The sequence below is a fragment of the Corapipo altera genome, unplaced genomic scaffold (genome assembly GCF_003945725.1).
Source record: "Corapipo altera isolate COAL_440 unplaced genomic scaffold, ASM394572v1 61286, whole genome shotgun sequence".
Lineage (NCBI taxonomy): Eukaryota > Metazoa > Chordata > Aves > Passeriformes > Pipridae > Corapipo > Corapipo altera.
In genome coordinates this window covers 6,199,708-6,215,223 of record NW_020884907.1, presented here as the reverse complement: position 1 = coordinate 6,215,223, position 15,516 = coordinate 6,199,708, and the positions used below count along the sequence as shown (strand labels likewise).

The following is a 15,516-nucleotide window of genomic DNA, read 5'->3' as shown; positions in this document are numbered from 1 at the left end:
CATCTGATCAGGAGAAAAAAACGTAGTATTTTTTTTATTGCTTTCCTTGCAAAAACATTACCATTCATCTCAACCCATGGAGAGATTGCCTGGGGACAAGAACTGGCAGAAAACGTCTGAAACCAAATCACAGGACTGTCTGTGCTGCTCCTCAAAAAGTTCTAGAGGTAGTGTAGAAAGCAAGAACAAGAACACCAAGGGGAATCAGCTGAATTTTTTATCATGAATCCACATAATGTGCCTTATCTTTCCCCAAACTCAGATGGGTGTCTTTGTAATTCTGACAGCATTGAAATACTTCAAAACAAATTCCTTTCAAGCATTCAACTACAGGAAAATTGAACAGGCATTTGACAGTCTGAATATAAGGTATTTGATTGATCGTGATTATAGATAACAGATTTTATTTTTTTTTTGTCCATTTCAACTGATCATTTCTGGAGCTCTTCAATACTGTCATGGAATTGGGTAGGCTCACATGCCAGTACTGTTGGGAGTCATATTACAGTTCAGTCTTGGTAAGGATGCTTATGGTGACAATAAAGAATACCAAAAAAAAAAAAAAAAAAAGCAGAGGAAACACACACTGTTGAAGAACTGTAATATTTTTTTTACGTATACCTGTAGCTGGAGTAGAATTGCTCATGGTAAATGGTCTGTTACTGACACCAGAAGAAGTTCGTCAGGACCACACTAAAAAATAAAAGACAAGATTACCAGTAAAAGTTGTTATAGAGAAACAGAGAAAACTTAATATAAAAGTTAAATTACTCCTGTAATATAACCTTCCCAAGAACACCCCCCTTCTATACACTGGGAACTTATTTTTCAGGAAAAAAAAAATGCCAAACACAACTTTCCCCCCATCTCAAGAAGTAAGTTCAGCTGTTATACTTTTTACTTACATTTATCCCACTACAGTTTATATTTTAAAATTTCAAGAATAATGCTTAAGAATGCTTATGAAAAAAAATGAGCTGGCTGCAGGCTCCAGCATTGCTTTCCACATTTCTGCAATACAGCATTGCTTTCCACATATGAGCAAACAAATAGCCACACAGGTGAAGTCAGCATTTGTGACTGGACACAGGGCAAAACTAATCAAGACATATTTAAATATACCTACGGTAGCTAAAAAAAAAAAAAACAACACCACAAACTAATCCTTGTCCTAAGAATTTGATGGTAGGTCATATGTATTTAGAAAAAATTGTACTGAAAAATCAAAGTATATACTTTGAGAACACTGGCAATTTGAGGTTCTAACTACTAACAGGGAGGATTTTGAGCACTACAGGTTCTCATTTAGCTGTCTGTAAAGCCTGTTTACTCATTAAGACTCCTGTAGAATTCCAGCTAAGCCTCAGCTTCAAAATGCCAGCAAGAAACAAGATACCATAACACCTCTGAAAGGCAGTTAAGGTTCCTGAAATTTTCACCATACTCTTCTATAAAAGCATTTTAATTAAAAAGTTGAGACTAAGGGAGTGATTCTACAAGATGGAATAAGCTGATGCAAACAACTCCTTACCACTTTGGTGGAAAAAGAGGTTCCCATTGCCCTTGGTTCAGGAGCCCCACCTGCTCATGGGCATGACCTGTTTATCTTGCACCAGCCCCAGTGCCTAAGAGTATTTCCATGAGATGAATCAATTCTCCAACCTGCCAGCACTCTTTCAGCTGGTTAACTAATCTAGCTCAGCATAGAGTGCCAAAATCCACTGCAAAGAAAGAGGAGATGGGACCAAGAACAGCAGCAGCAAGCCATCATGCTGGCTTGTATTGGCTGCAAAAGCACTGCTCAGGGTACTGGTTTATAAGCTGCCTGTGCTTAAAGGAGCAGTTTGGTTCTTTTCGTCCTTGTTAACCATGTGTTCCTGCTGCTTCCCCAGTGTGGGAAGGTCATTCACAACTGAAGGCTGAGAAACCTTTTCAGCCAAATTCAGCTGTGCAGGAAGAAGCACAGGTGTTAGTGTGGGATGGAGGAAAACATGAGTGTGTTCATTCCTCTCCAGCAGCAGTACAGACTTATTATTTTTAAACATGAAACTGCATCTTAACAGTATAGTTAAATGCAACATCTAACTGTTGCAAACAGCAAAATCATTTTTGCATTAAGAGAACTAAAAAATACAAATCCTTTATTTTAAGGAAATATCAAAATGGTTACTAGATGTCTAATAAATATCACATGGTATTTGCACCGATACTGGGATGTAATTAACATGCAAGATCAGTACTAATTTTTCACTTATTAGCAGTACTTTGAGCATGCCAGCATCCAGGTATTGCACCAGAAGAGCATATTTTGATTGCAAAATGCATATCCTGCTGATTAAACAAATGCAGATACATCTGCAGATAGAAAGTACTAGAAAATATTAAGAATGATCTTTTATTATACCAGCCCTTCCTTGTACTTACTGGAGGATAGGAAAAAAACCCCATTACTAATGTAAATTTAGTTGTTGTTTTTTAATTTAGCATTTATTCAACAGAAGAAATATCTGCATTTTTCAAGAAGGATGTGAAAAAATTTGGTGTTTTAACACATCCAACTCCGGCAGCAGGTGTCTTTTTTGAGCAATTTTTAACTGTTTTGTGATTTCATTATAAACCTTGGCCCCAAATACATCAATTATTATTATTTTGAAAAATAAGTTAACTTCAAGTATTTAACATGTATTCTTACAATTTTATATTTAATTTTATAAATAATGATATTAAAAAAAACCACAACAGACGTTTTCAGAAAAAAAAGTATTTTCCAACCTCTTCCACGTTTAACAAACACACAAAGAAGCGCAATTCAGATGGCTGCAGTGCTCCGTGTGACAACTCTGTACAACTGGCCTGAATCCATACAACTGAAGCTGTAGCTCATTGCAGCACACAAAGAACTGCTCCAGGATGGGAGGCTAAACCAGCTTCAATAGCAGAAGGATGGTAGTACAAAATTACAACCTTCAATCATGATATGTGCCTGTACTTGCATTGATTCATCGTTCAACCACTATTTCCTAAGACAGCTATCTAAATTTTGCCTTTATGCTGACAACCATTAACCTGTTAAAGTAATAGCCAAAACACAATGAAACTCTCTTAAACCCTAAGCTCATTCCCTAGTCAACTGTTCTACTTGGTCTAATAAAAGATGGGCAAAGCTTTGGTCTTCTTACAACACATTTCAAATGTATAACTGTCTTCATATCTACACCCTGATACAAGGCGTATATTTAAGTGAACATACTTTTAACAATAAAACATTAAATCAATCAAGACACTGTAGAATAATTGGCTGGCACAGGCTTGCTAAGTCTAGAACTCTGATTACAAAACTTAACTTTATTACAACCAGAAGATTTTTGTTAACTTTTTGTTATTGTTTGAATGCTCCATTGAAACACTATTCCAATTTTTACCTTTTGATATAAATATTAAGTTACACACCTACCCATACAATTATAGCACATTTATTTACCATACCATGCCCCTTGGAAAGATGTAGTATAAGGGAACTGGTAAGAATGCCACTGCTTTTGCAGGTGGCCAACCAAACTATTTCTGACGTACAAGAATATTATAAAGGTGCTTTTCGTCATTTCCTTATTTAGCCAGCTGCTTCTTTTGAGAATGCACGCAGGATCACTCTTGAGGAGAAAAGACAATGCAGAAAGAATCGTGTCTTGCAGAGTATTCCACCTAAGGAGGCTTTCTGCTGTGCCTTTTGCAACCGGACTTCTCTATCTCATATTGGCCTTTTTAGCCACCAGTGTGCCTGTAACAAATGTGGGTAGAGCCCTTCCCAAATCTTTGTTCAAGAAGCCTAGACATGATATTTAGCCAGCAGGATAACTGACAAGCCCTCTCAGTCACTGATTGAAAACAAAAACAAACCAAATGCAAAACCACTATAGAATGCAAAGATAAACTGACACCACAGTTCGACTGCAAGTTGACATATAAAATGCATGTTTGGGATATTCTGGATTAGTGAAAAAGATTACATATACTTCTTCAGTATCTTCACAATGTTTTTCATACAGAATCCACAAAGAAATAACAATTCAATTTCTTGAAGTCCGTTTGTTCAATCTCCTTCTTCCACAGTGAAAAATAAAAGTGTTATTTTTTAAATACTTTGTAACATTAAGCATTTAATGTGGTGACAAAGATCTGCTACTGGTAAAAGGGGTTGGCAAGGCCTTAGGTGCTGAAATAGTCCACACAGGAAGGTAGTGTGCCCTAGATGCTATTTTACAAAAATCTTTCTGCAGAGGCTAGAGAGCCCTACCATGCCCCTACTCTGTCTCTGCACACAAGTCTTCCACTGGCAACCTCCTAATTATTCACTCTTAAGTCCAGTTCAGAAAACAGTCTACAAAGCCACCTTGACAAGCACTCCTTTCAGCAGGGATGTGAGTTTACATTGCCAGGGTGCCGTCACTACTACTTCAGTTTCCACAACACAGCAGTAGTTACCACTTGGACCAGTCCCCTGCAAGGCTGCACAGACGAAAACGAAGATGCAGGCAGGACAAGTAAGCATGCCGCCTAACCCTTCCCTGACAGAAGGACTGCACCAATCACACGGTAAATATTCCTGTGATATGTATCTGTGAGAAATGAGGTAAATGCGATTGTTCCACACAAGATGGCTACCAACCCAAGGCTGCAACATCCTCCTATATTCCTGCATTCATTCCATCATTCCAAACACATTAGTGATCTCTTAACAATAAGACTGCTTTTTCTGAAACCATCAGACTTTCTGCCTCTCCTATTTCACAGCAACATTTTTGCCTTTGTTTGAGATTATTAAGTGGTAACAGGCAAGGTAAGAGCAATAAGGCACCTTACAGCTAGTTCAAGTTTTAATATTTAAAAAGGATGTATGTAAATAAAACCATCTTTTTACAACTCCACTCCCACCCCCAGCATTTAACTGCAGTATTTTCTTCCTCTCTTATTTTCTAGAAGTCACAAATTCTTCAGTACTGTTCAATTAATTCCAAATGGGATAGTCTCAGAGAAACTTATATTTGCATAGATAGTTTTCCTACAATTTAGCAAGCCACCTTTCTAGACTATTATTTTTAAGTCAACAACAAAGAAGAATATCATCACAGTTTTTACTATGAGATAGCCAGAACAACAAAAAAAAGGGCCAATTTTAAGGGAAAATAATTCTTTCAAAAAGTACCAATTTATGCATATAAATTAAAGTTGTGTACATTATTCTACAAGATTCTATATGGCAGCAAAGTAATTACTGCTACAAGTAAACTTTGAAACATGACAATTTCAAGCTATACCAGTGAAAAATCACTGTTAAATTTAAATGAACTGCTCTAATGCATACCTTTTAATGCATACTTTTAATTTTTATAGAATCTGACTGGGAAAAAAAAAAGTTAAGGGTCATGAGAAGAGTAAAAATTTCCCTTATCTTCTACTTCTGCAGTAAGGCCTCTAAATAATTGTTATATTTTTTACTCTTTCTTCCACAAACCATGTTTGCAAAGGAGTTGCAACTCCTACTTCCAAAATGGGGATTTAATGTGCAGTACAAAGTTGTTGATGCACGAATAAAAAGATTTTGAAGAAAGTGGAGGCAAATTAAGGGAAATTTCAAAATCATATATTTGCACTAAAAATAAAATGACCTTACAAAGATAAAGCCTGCCATTTCACTAAGTTGAAACAGAAGGAAATTATAGGCAAAGATCACAAATAAGCAAGCCTCCTTTCCAGCACCATAAAGACCCCTTCCAAACACTGGCTCAAGTTGCTGATGGCCAGCCACCCTAGAAGCACACTGTTTTAGCCCTGATCGCTACTTTCCCATAGGCTCAAATGCTTAGTGGCTCTGCTTACAACATAGCCTGCTCTGCTGCCTCTTTTGTCAACTACTGAAGCTCCCTCCTACACTGGTAACAAGATACTGTATACTTCCAAGGAGTCGTGCAACAGTAATTAAAAGGTTAAGAGAAAAACATCATGTACTTTGCTTTTATGCTGGATACAGGGCAAGAACATAAGGAAATAACATCTTCCTCTTGAAGTTGCAAAGTATGTAAAAGCAACCTTGAGCATGTGATTATCAAGAGCTGTCAAATTAGTGTGACAAGTTAAGTTTTTTAACGAACATAAAACGTGCCTTTTCACTTTTAAAGTGAGAAATACCTCCACCAGGGCTTTAAGTTCATCTGAAAGGACACTTTCAGTGTTCTAGAGACCAAGCAGGCATCATGACACAGAAGCAGAGCTTCCTCTCAAACTCTGCATCGAAAAGATGACTGCTTTTTTCCCATGGTATCATCATTCATTTACAATTTCCAACAATATTGTTTTCTGACAGTATAAATACAAAATTTAACAATAAAGACTGATGTCTACTCTTCCTAGTTAGTTTAACCCTTAAATACACAGACATTAAGTTTTCCTTATGAAGTTAAAACAGGTTTTTTGTTAAGTTATTTAAGAAAGTTACTTCAATGTATTCCTTTCAAATATATACCTTTTACAAATAATCAACACAACCCCTACAAAAATTTTCATCCTAATTATTTATAAGCAATTGAATATGGGAACACATCTGTAAATAAACACCATACAGAATGAAGTTCTGTACAGCGAGAAGATACTTGGCTTTAAACTCAACATTTTTTTGCTTTAAGTCACAAATGTATCTGTATGATGCCATATTGTGTATAGTTTTGCATCATTATATGCTCTACTATGGACAGGTCATGTTTCAAACATCCAGTAAGCTAAATGAAGCACCAGTAAGCTGTCTCGCTTGAATTTGGTCAGAAGAAAAACTTACATAGCCCTTTAATACAAAAGTACTATAACTGGACAATCTAGTTTATAATTTGTTATTATTAATAGTTAAAATTGAGAAAGAAATACACCTGAGAGAAACAGAACAATCAATATAGTGACAGCAAACCCAGGAAGTGATAAAACAAAAGAACTAGTAAGTGTGTGTGAAAGCATTTAAACCAACTACTAAGAGGTCTGTAACAACACTGTGTTAAAAAAAATGGAAAGATAAAATAACAATATTAGATAATTTTGCAAAGGCAATGATAAATAGCTTAAAGGAAGAAAGAAAATAATCCATATCACATTTTTACTTTTATCACAATGTTTTTCTTTCTTCTTGCAAAGGAAATAGTTTAATATGCACAATACAGAGAAAAAGAAAAACCAACCAAATAACAACTAGCTGGATCACAATTGTAATCAACAAAATTTTTGCAAAATTTCTTTAGGAAACATCCTTTTTACCATTCATTTTTAACCTTAATTCCTTCTGAAAAGAGAAAAAATCATAAACATGATTCCAGGATACAGGGTTTATCAGCAGCTCTACCTTGTAGCACGGAAGAACATTTATATTTGTTACTTTAATTTCTATTGCTCTGCAGAACTAAATATACATATCTTAGTTTAAGAACATAATATTTTTGGAGAAAATAAAAATCTTATATCCCATGTATCCGAAAAACATCATGGATTCATAGGAAGATACCAAAAAGACTTGACTCTCAACTGGTCAATCATTTAATTTAAAAGGATGAAACCACTTTTTCTAACTTAGAAATTTTCAGAACCTTACAAATAGTCTAAAAAAAAAACGTTCCTAGTCTCAACCATGACACTCTGAAGACACATACTCTTGACTATTTGCTTTTTGACTATTTAATTTTCAGCTTCACATTTAAAGCTTTCCTTTACTAGAGTAAAAACTAGAATTTTTATATTTTTTAAAAGGAAGATTCATATGCACAATCAATCACGTAACTCTAGGACTAAGAACTCTAGGGATTGCACGCTTGAACTCAAGAGGTTGGAAAGTAATAAAAGTCTGTTTGATGATGTTTATCACATAAATTAAGTATGACTTGAATAAGCTCTTGTCCTAACAGAGGAAAGATTTGTACCAAGATAACAACAGAGTATAACATTTCTATTCACAACTTGAATTTTTAATTACTACTCAATGTTTTCTAGGAGAGCAGTGTTGTATGCAAGGAAAACATGGTCACAACCATGATTCCCACAGTCCTTGTCCTTTTGTCTTATCACTGTTCGGCTTCCTCCCTGCTTCACTAGCAGTGTTCCTTATCAGTTTCTCACTGTATGACATTTTCTCATGCAGTGGGTCTGTGTTCTTCATCCCAACTCTGTTTCATCTTTTGGAACAATTAGTAAATAAACTAGCTCCTGTAAAAATCATCCTTTAGATTAAAGCCTCAGTATTAATACACTAGTTATATAAATGAGTGCATAGTCATAATCTCAGACTGTCTGGAGACTCAGGAGACAGCACAGCATTAATATACCCCTATTTTTGTTTACATTCTCCCCTGTATCCAGAAAACCTCCATCTTCTGTTGAAATAAATGCTTCATCTTTTCAGTATTTACAGAAAAGTTCTTCTCTTCTCTTATTCCTTCACATAAATATTACACCAGTCACACAACATGAACTTCTCCCTTCAGTTTTATTTCACAGTAATACATCCTCTAACAGCCTTCATTTCTTCCAGCTCTCAATGGAACACACAATTTATTGGTGAAATAATGATTTTCCCTGATCAAAGTATACTGTGAAGTGATTTAACAGTAACCCTAAAGTCCTTTTACTGTTAAGTTACTTAGTAAACAAAAATTTTACAGAAATAGTCTTCTATGACAGACTTTCAAACTAATAATAATTAAGACAACTCAGTTTCTGAAGCAGCAGCTGCTTTTAATCTTCAGTGATGACAGACACAATTTGTACTCATTTTCTGAAACTGACCGGTTTTATAAGGAGAGCAAGTTTTTCTATACCTCTACCAGGTTTTATTACACAGAAAAAAAGTTTTCTAGCACTAACAGAAAACAAACTAAAACCAAGCAGATCACCTACTTGTGAGTCCACAAAGTTTCCTCCAAAGAAACTAAGTTCTGCAGCTTCAACTGCATCCAAGGTCTTACAATATGTACTGAATAACTTCACAGTAATGATTTTTTTTTTCAACATCACTTTGAAATCATTACAGAATTGTTTTGGGAAAGAACAGGTAACCGAGACGATGGGGAAGGAACAGATGTGAAGCTAGAGCAGTTTTCCTGGTAACACAAGATCAGAACAAACAACTTGTCTGTACACATGGAGCAAGAAAGACAAATTAGAGACTAGAAAATAGAAAAAGATACACTGACAAATTAAAAAAGAGTAAGAAAATGAATACAGTAATAGAGGGTAGTAAAATGAGAAAATGAACTACCAAATAACCTACAGTAATTGTCCTAGTTAGAACAGCTGGGACCGATTCATCATTTGGATGGGTGTAGCCCAAAACTGTGTATTCTATAGCCCTCCATGCCATTTCCCAGAAACTGTTGTCAGTAGAGGCCTGCGAGGTGCCCCCCCCCACCCCCCATGCTCCTGTCCTCATGCTCTTTTGTGGAATTCCCTGACTGAGCACCCTCACACCCTTTTATGGAATTCCCCACTCTGGGGGAGGGGCTAAGCATTGCTGCCTGAGCTGGAGAATATAAAAACCTGGAGTTTCAGAACCTTGCCACTCTCTCCACTCGTGGGATCCAGAGGAAGACTGCAGCTCACCGCTCTCAACCTGACTGAGACCACCACCCTCAACTGGACTGCAATCACCATTTTGACCGGACTGCAACAGCTTTCCCACCAGCAGGTTTTTTGGTTTTTTTTACGCTCCCCCTTTACTTTGGACTCAGGGGGGCCCGGGGAACACTGCTTGTTCATATCCCAGGGTGCTGGGTTGTACATTTGGGTTTTTGTGGATTGAATCCGGTTGTTTGTCTGTATAATCATACTTGTTGTGTTGTTTTAATAAATTGTTATTCTGACTTATGGTCTCTCTCTTTTGAGTTCATTCTCCCCTGCTGGTTAACTTTTAAACCAGCACATTTTGGCGCCCAACGTGGGGCCTGAGAGAGAGAAGTCAGAATCACAATTTCATTTTAAGCATTTGTCTATTTGGATATAGAAACTCCCTGACCACCATGTTGTTTGATGCGTTCACATGGATGTTGTATTTGAGCCTGTTCATATTTCCACAGGTGGGGTATTATTTGCCTGTTTTGATGCTCTCTTTAAGACCAGGGAGAGGGATCCAAATTGCTTTATTAGTATATTATGTTTATGTCATTCTAACATCAGAAGCAATGAGTTTCATTGTAAATGTGTATTCAGTCCTGTTTGCCTGTCCTGGTTTGGGTTGCTACCTCTGGGGCCTCATTAAAAATCGCACCCAGGCCTTTGGGGGAACAGGGGGGAATGGTTGTTTCCAGCCTCTCACCTCCTTTTTCCCCTTCAGACCTGCTACAACAGTTTTTGAAAGTATTGAGTTCCCTTTTGATGTTAAGGACAGCATAATGTTATTGTTAGTGTTGCTCTGTCTACTCTGTACTGTGTACACCATGTTTAGGGTCAGAACAGGGCCTTCTAGGGAGGTTGTTGGGATGCCTGCCCTGGGAGTGGATAATGCTGAGTGGCACGGGAAGTGGGAGGACATCGGCCAGTATTTGGAGAAGTTTTCTCCTCCAATGATCTGGAAATTCACCCCTGAACAACTGCAGGATCCAGTTAGCATGATAAGACTGGTGAAGGGGAAATGCTCTGGCAGCTCCAGAGATGACCAGCTCACAGCAACCTGCTGGGCCCTGGCCACTGCCTACCGGACACTACTTGACATGGTACAGCACTGTCAGGGGGAGGAGAGAAGGACCAAATCCGCAGGCACCACGTCCACCCAAACCACAGCTGAGTCAGAGAGAGAAAGAAATGAATCAACCGGCACCGTGTCCACACAAACCATCGAGGAGCCAGAAGAACAACCAAAACCAATAGCAGTCACCCCTGTCCAGAAAAGGAAATCAAAGACTAAATCAGTCCGTATAGCAAATGATGACGAAGAAGCAGGACCTTCACATCCACTGGAGGAGACAGAGCCAGAAATAATCACTCGGTCCCTATCCCTGGGTGAGCTACGTGAGCTCCGGAGAGAGTTCACACGACAGGCAAATGAGTCCATTCTGACCTGGCTGCTCCGAATCTGGGATGCCGTAGCTAACGACACAATCCTAGATGGGAGTGAAGCCAGACAACTGGGATCCCTGTCTCGAGATGTAGTCATTGATCAGGGGATTGGAAGGAGGCAGGAAACTCTCAGCCTCTGGCGGCGACTGTTGTCCAGCGTGAGGGAGAGATACCTTTGTAAGGAGGACCTCCACGTACAGCAAGGACAGTGGAACACGATGGAACAAGGTATCCGGTGCTTAAGGGAATTAGCTGTACTGGAGATAATCTTTTCAGAGGATGAAAGATTCCCTAAAAGTCCAGATGGTGTACAGTGCACATCCCAGATGTGGTTGAAGTTTGCACGACTCGGGCCAGAAATGTATTCCCGCTACCTAGCAACGCTGCAATGGAGGGAGGGAGAGGACAAGGTGGGCGCGTTGGTCAGTAAACTCAGGATTTATGAAGACACTGTCACCGCCCCATTACGAGCCCACGTCTCATCTGTGGAAACCAAACTGGCTGAACATGTCCGAAGCCTGGAAGAGAAGATTGAAGAGGGACACCAGAAGCTAAGAGAGGAAATTAAGGAAGGGATCTTCCATATCTCGCCAGGACAAACAAGAGTCTCTGCTATCAGAAGCCAGCGCCCCCCAGCTAAGGAGAGAGAGCACACTCCACGTGGCAATCTATGGTTTTACCTCCGTGAGCATGGAGAAGATATGAGGAAGTGGGATGGGAAACCCACCTCTTCCTTAGCAGCCCGGGTACGTGAACTAAAAAGAGGAACGAGTACCACAAGGAACTCTTCAAGGGCAAATGTTGCTCCAGTCTCTCGTGGGCAAGACTCCAGACGGTACAGGAATGATGATATGTCTGATCCTCTTGAAGGGACCTCCAGGTCATACTTACAAGAAGAGCACAATGAGTACCACGACCAGGACTAGGGGTGCCCTGCCTCTAGCCAGGTAGAGGAGAGGGACAATCGAGTCTATTGGACAGTGTGGATTTGGTGGCCTGGCACATCAGAGCCACAAAGATATAAGGCCTTAGTGGACACCGGCGCACAATGTACTTTAATGCCATCAAGATACGTAGGGGCAGAATCCATCTCCATTTCTGGGGTGACAGGGGGATCCCAACAGCTGACTGTACTGGAAGCTGAAGTGAGCCTGACTGGGAAGGAATGGCACAGACACCCCATCGTGACTGGCCCAGAGGCCCCGTGCATCCTTGGCATAGATTACCTGAGGAGTGGATATTTCAAAGACCCAAAGGGACTTCGTTGGGCTTTTGGCATAGCTACTGTGGAGACAGAGGAAATTAGACAGTTGAACACCTTGCCTGGTCTCTCAGAGGACCCCTCTGCTGTGGGACTGCTGAAGGTTGAAGAACAATTGGTACCGATAGCCACAGCAACAGTGCACCGTCGGCAATACCGCACCGACCGAGACTCTGTGACCCCTACACATAAGATGATCCATGACCTGGAGACCCAGGGGGTGGTCAGCAAGACTCGCTCACCCTTTAATAGCCCTATATGGCCAGTGCATAAGTCCAGTGGAGAGTGGAGGCTGACGGTGGATTACCGTGGACTCAATGAAGTCACACCACCCCTGAGTGCTGCTGTACCGGACATGCTGGAGCTCCAGTACGAGCTGGAGTCCAAGGCAGCCAAGTGGTACGCCACCATTGACATTGCAAATGCCTTTTTCTCCATTCCTTTGGCAGCGGAGCGCAGGCCACAATTTGCTTTCACTTGGAGAGGTGTGCAGTACACCTGGAATCGACTGCCTCAGGGGTGGAAACACAGTCCCAGCATTTGCCATGGACTGATCCAGACTGCACTGGAAAAGGGTGAGGCTCCAGAACATCTACAGTACATTGACGACATCATTGTATGGGGGAACACAGCGGGGGAAGTCTTTGAGAAAGGAGAGAAGATAATCCAGGTTCTCCTAAGAGCTGGTTTTGCCATTAAACGGAGTAAGGTCAAGGGACCTGCTCAGGAAATTCAGTTCCTAGGAGTGAAGTGGCAAGATGGACGCCACCTAATTCCAATGGAGGTGATTAACAAAATAGCAGCCATGTCCCCATCAACCAGCAAGAAGGAAACACAGGCTTTCCTAGGAGCCGTGGGCTTTTGGAGGATGCATATCCCCGAGTACAGTCAGATTGTAAGCCCTCTCTACCTTGTAACACAGAAGAAAAATGATTTCCAGTGGGGCCCTGAACAACAACAAGCCTTTGAACAAATTAAACAGGAGATTGCCTATGCGGTAGCCCTTGGGCCAGTAAGGACAGGACAGGACGTGAAGAACGTGCTCTACACTGCAGCCAGGAAGAATGGCCTTTCTTGGAGCCTCTGGCAGAAGGTGCCTGGGGAGACCCGAGGACGACCGCTGGGATTCTGGAGTCGGGGATACAAAGGATCTGAAGCCAGCTATACACCAACTGAGAAAGAGATCCTGGCTGCTTATGAAGGAGTTCGAGCTGCCTCAGAAGTGATCGGCACCGAAGCGCAGCTCCTCCTGGCACCCCGACTACCGGTGCTGGGCTGGATGTTCAAGGCAAGAGTTCCTTCTACACATCATGCCACCGATGCCACATGGAGTAAGTGGATTGCTCTGATCACACAGCGAACCCGGATAGGGAATCCTAATCGCCCAGGGATCATGGAAATTATCACCAATTGGCCCGAAGGTGAGAGTTTCGGACTATCCTCTGAAGAAGAAGAGGAGCAGGTGACACGGGCTGAGGAGGCCCCACCATATGACAAGCTACCAGCAGATGAAAGGCGATATGCGCTCTTCACGGATGGCTCCTGTCGCATTGTAGGGACAAACCGAAAATGGAAGGCAGCCGTATGGAGTCCCACACGGCAAGCTGCGGAAGCGACCGAAGGACAAGGTGGGTCAAGTCAGTTTGCGGAGCTTAAAGCCATTCAGTTGGCTTTGGATATAGCTGAACGAGAGAAGTGGCCAAGACTCTATCTCTACACTGACTCATGGATGGTGGCCAATGCTCTGTGGGGATGGCTGGAGCGATGGAAAAAGGCCAACTGGCAGCACCAAGGGAAACCCATCCGGGTGGCAGAGATGTGGCAGGACATCACTGGCCGGGTAGAGAAGCTGAGTGTGAAAGTCGGTCACGTAGATGCTCATGTATGCAAGAAACGGGCTAATGAGGAGCATCATAACAACGAGCAGGCGGACCGAGCTGCCAGGATTAAAGTCTCTCAGGTAGATCTGGATTGGCAGCACAAAGGAGAATTATTTCTGGCTCGATGGGCCCATGACGCCTCCGGTCACCAGGGGAGAGATGCAACATACAGATGGGCTCGTGACCGAGGGGTGGACTTAACCAAGGACATTGTCTCACAGGTCATCCATGACTGTGAGACATGTGCTGCCATCAAGCAGGCCAAGCGGGTGAAGCCTCTATGGTATGGTGGACGGTGGTCGAAGTACAGGTATGGGGAAGCCTGGCAAGTTGACTACATCACGCTCCCCAAAACCCGCCAAGGCAAGTGCTTCGTACTGACCATGGTAGAAGGAAGTACTGGATGGTTGGAGACATATCCCGTGCCTCATGCCACTGCCCGGAATACCATCCTGGGCCTCGAAAAACAAGTCCTGTGGTGACACGGCACCCCGGAGAGAATTGAGTCTGATAATGGGACCCATTTCAAGAATGGCCTCGTAGACACCTGGGCCAAAGAGCACGGCCTTGAGTGGGTGTATCATATCCCCTACCATGCACCAGCGGCTGGAAAAGTTGAGCGGTGCAACGGACTGCTGAAAACCACCCTGAAGGCACTGTGTGGGAAGACTTTCAAACACTGGGAGCTGCATTTAGCAAAGGCCACCTGGTTGGTCAACACCGGAGGCTCCATCAATCGAGCTGGCCCTGCCCAATCAGAACCTTTGCATACTGTAGATGGAGATAAAGTCCCCGTGGTGCATATGAGAGGAATGTTAGGGAAGACTGTTTGGATTAGTCCCACCTCAAGCAAAGGCAAACCCATCCGAGGGATTGTTTTTGCTCAAGGACCTGGTTCCACCTGGTGGGTAATGCAAAAAGATGGGGAGACACGTTGTGTACCACAAGGGGACCTAATTTTGAGTGAGAATGGTCTGTAATGTTTCATTGTATATATGTATATATATAAGTGTATATAGTTTTAAGGAGACATAGTTTCTAAGGGGGTTAATTTGGGCATGACATGGATGGCATAGAATAAGGGGTGGATAATGTCCTAGTTAGAACAGCTGGGACCGATTCATCATTTGGATGGGTGTAGCCCAAAACTGTGTATTCTATAGCCCTCCATGCCATTTCCCAGAAACTGTTGTCAGTAGAGGCCTGCAAGGTGCCCCCCCCCCACCCCCCATGCTCCTGTCTTCATGCCCTTTTGTGGAATTCCCTGACTGAGCACCCTCACACCCTTTTATGGAA

At 41.5% G+C, this 15,516-nt stretch overlaps 1 protein-coding gene across 8 annotated transcripts in view; it reads right to left on the bottom strand.

Moving 5' to 3' along the window:
• Positions 1-15,516, bottom strand: part of PTBP3 (polypyrimidine tract binding protein 3) — a 58,418-nt gene that overhangs the window by 36,944 nt on the left and 5,958 nt on the right. For all 8 annotated transcript variants that reach the window (XR_003529171.1, XR_003529170.1, XM_027652528.1 and 5 more), the window contains exon 3: positions 622-693. Coding sequence is in view for 6 of the 8 variants with exons in the window: in XM_027652528.1 (XP_027508329.1) it covers positions 622-646 (25 nt within the window). In the remaining 2 variants the exon portion in view is untranslated. The remainder of the gene's footprint in view (positions 1-621; positions 694-15,516) is intronic.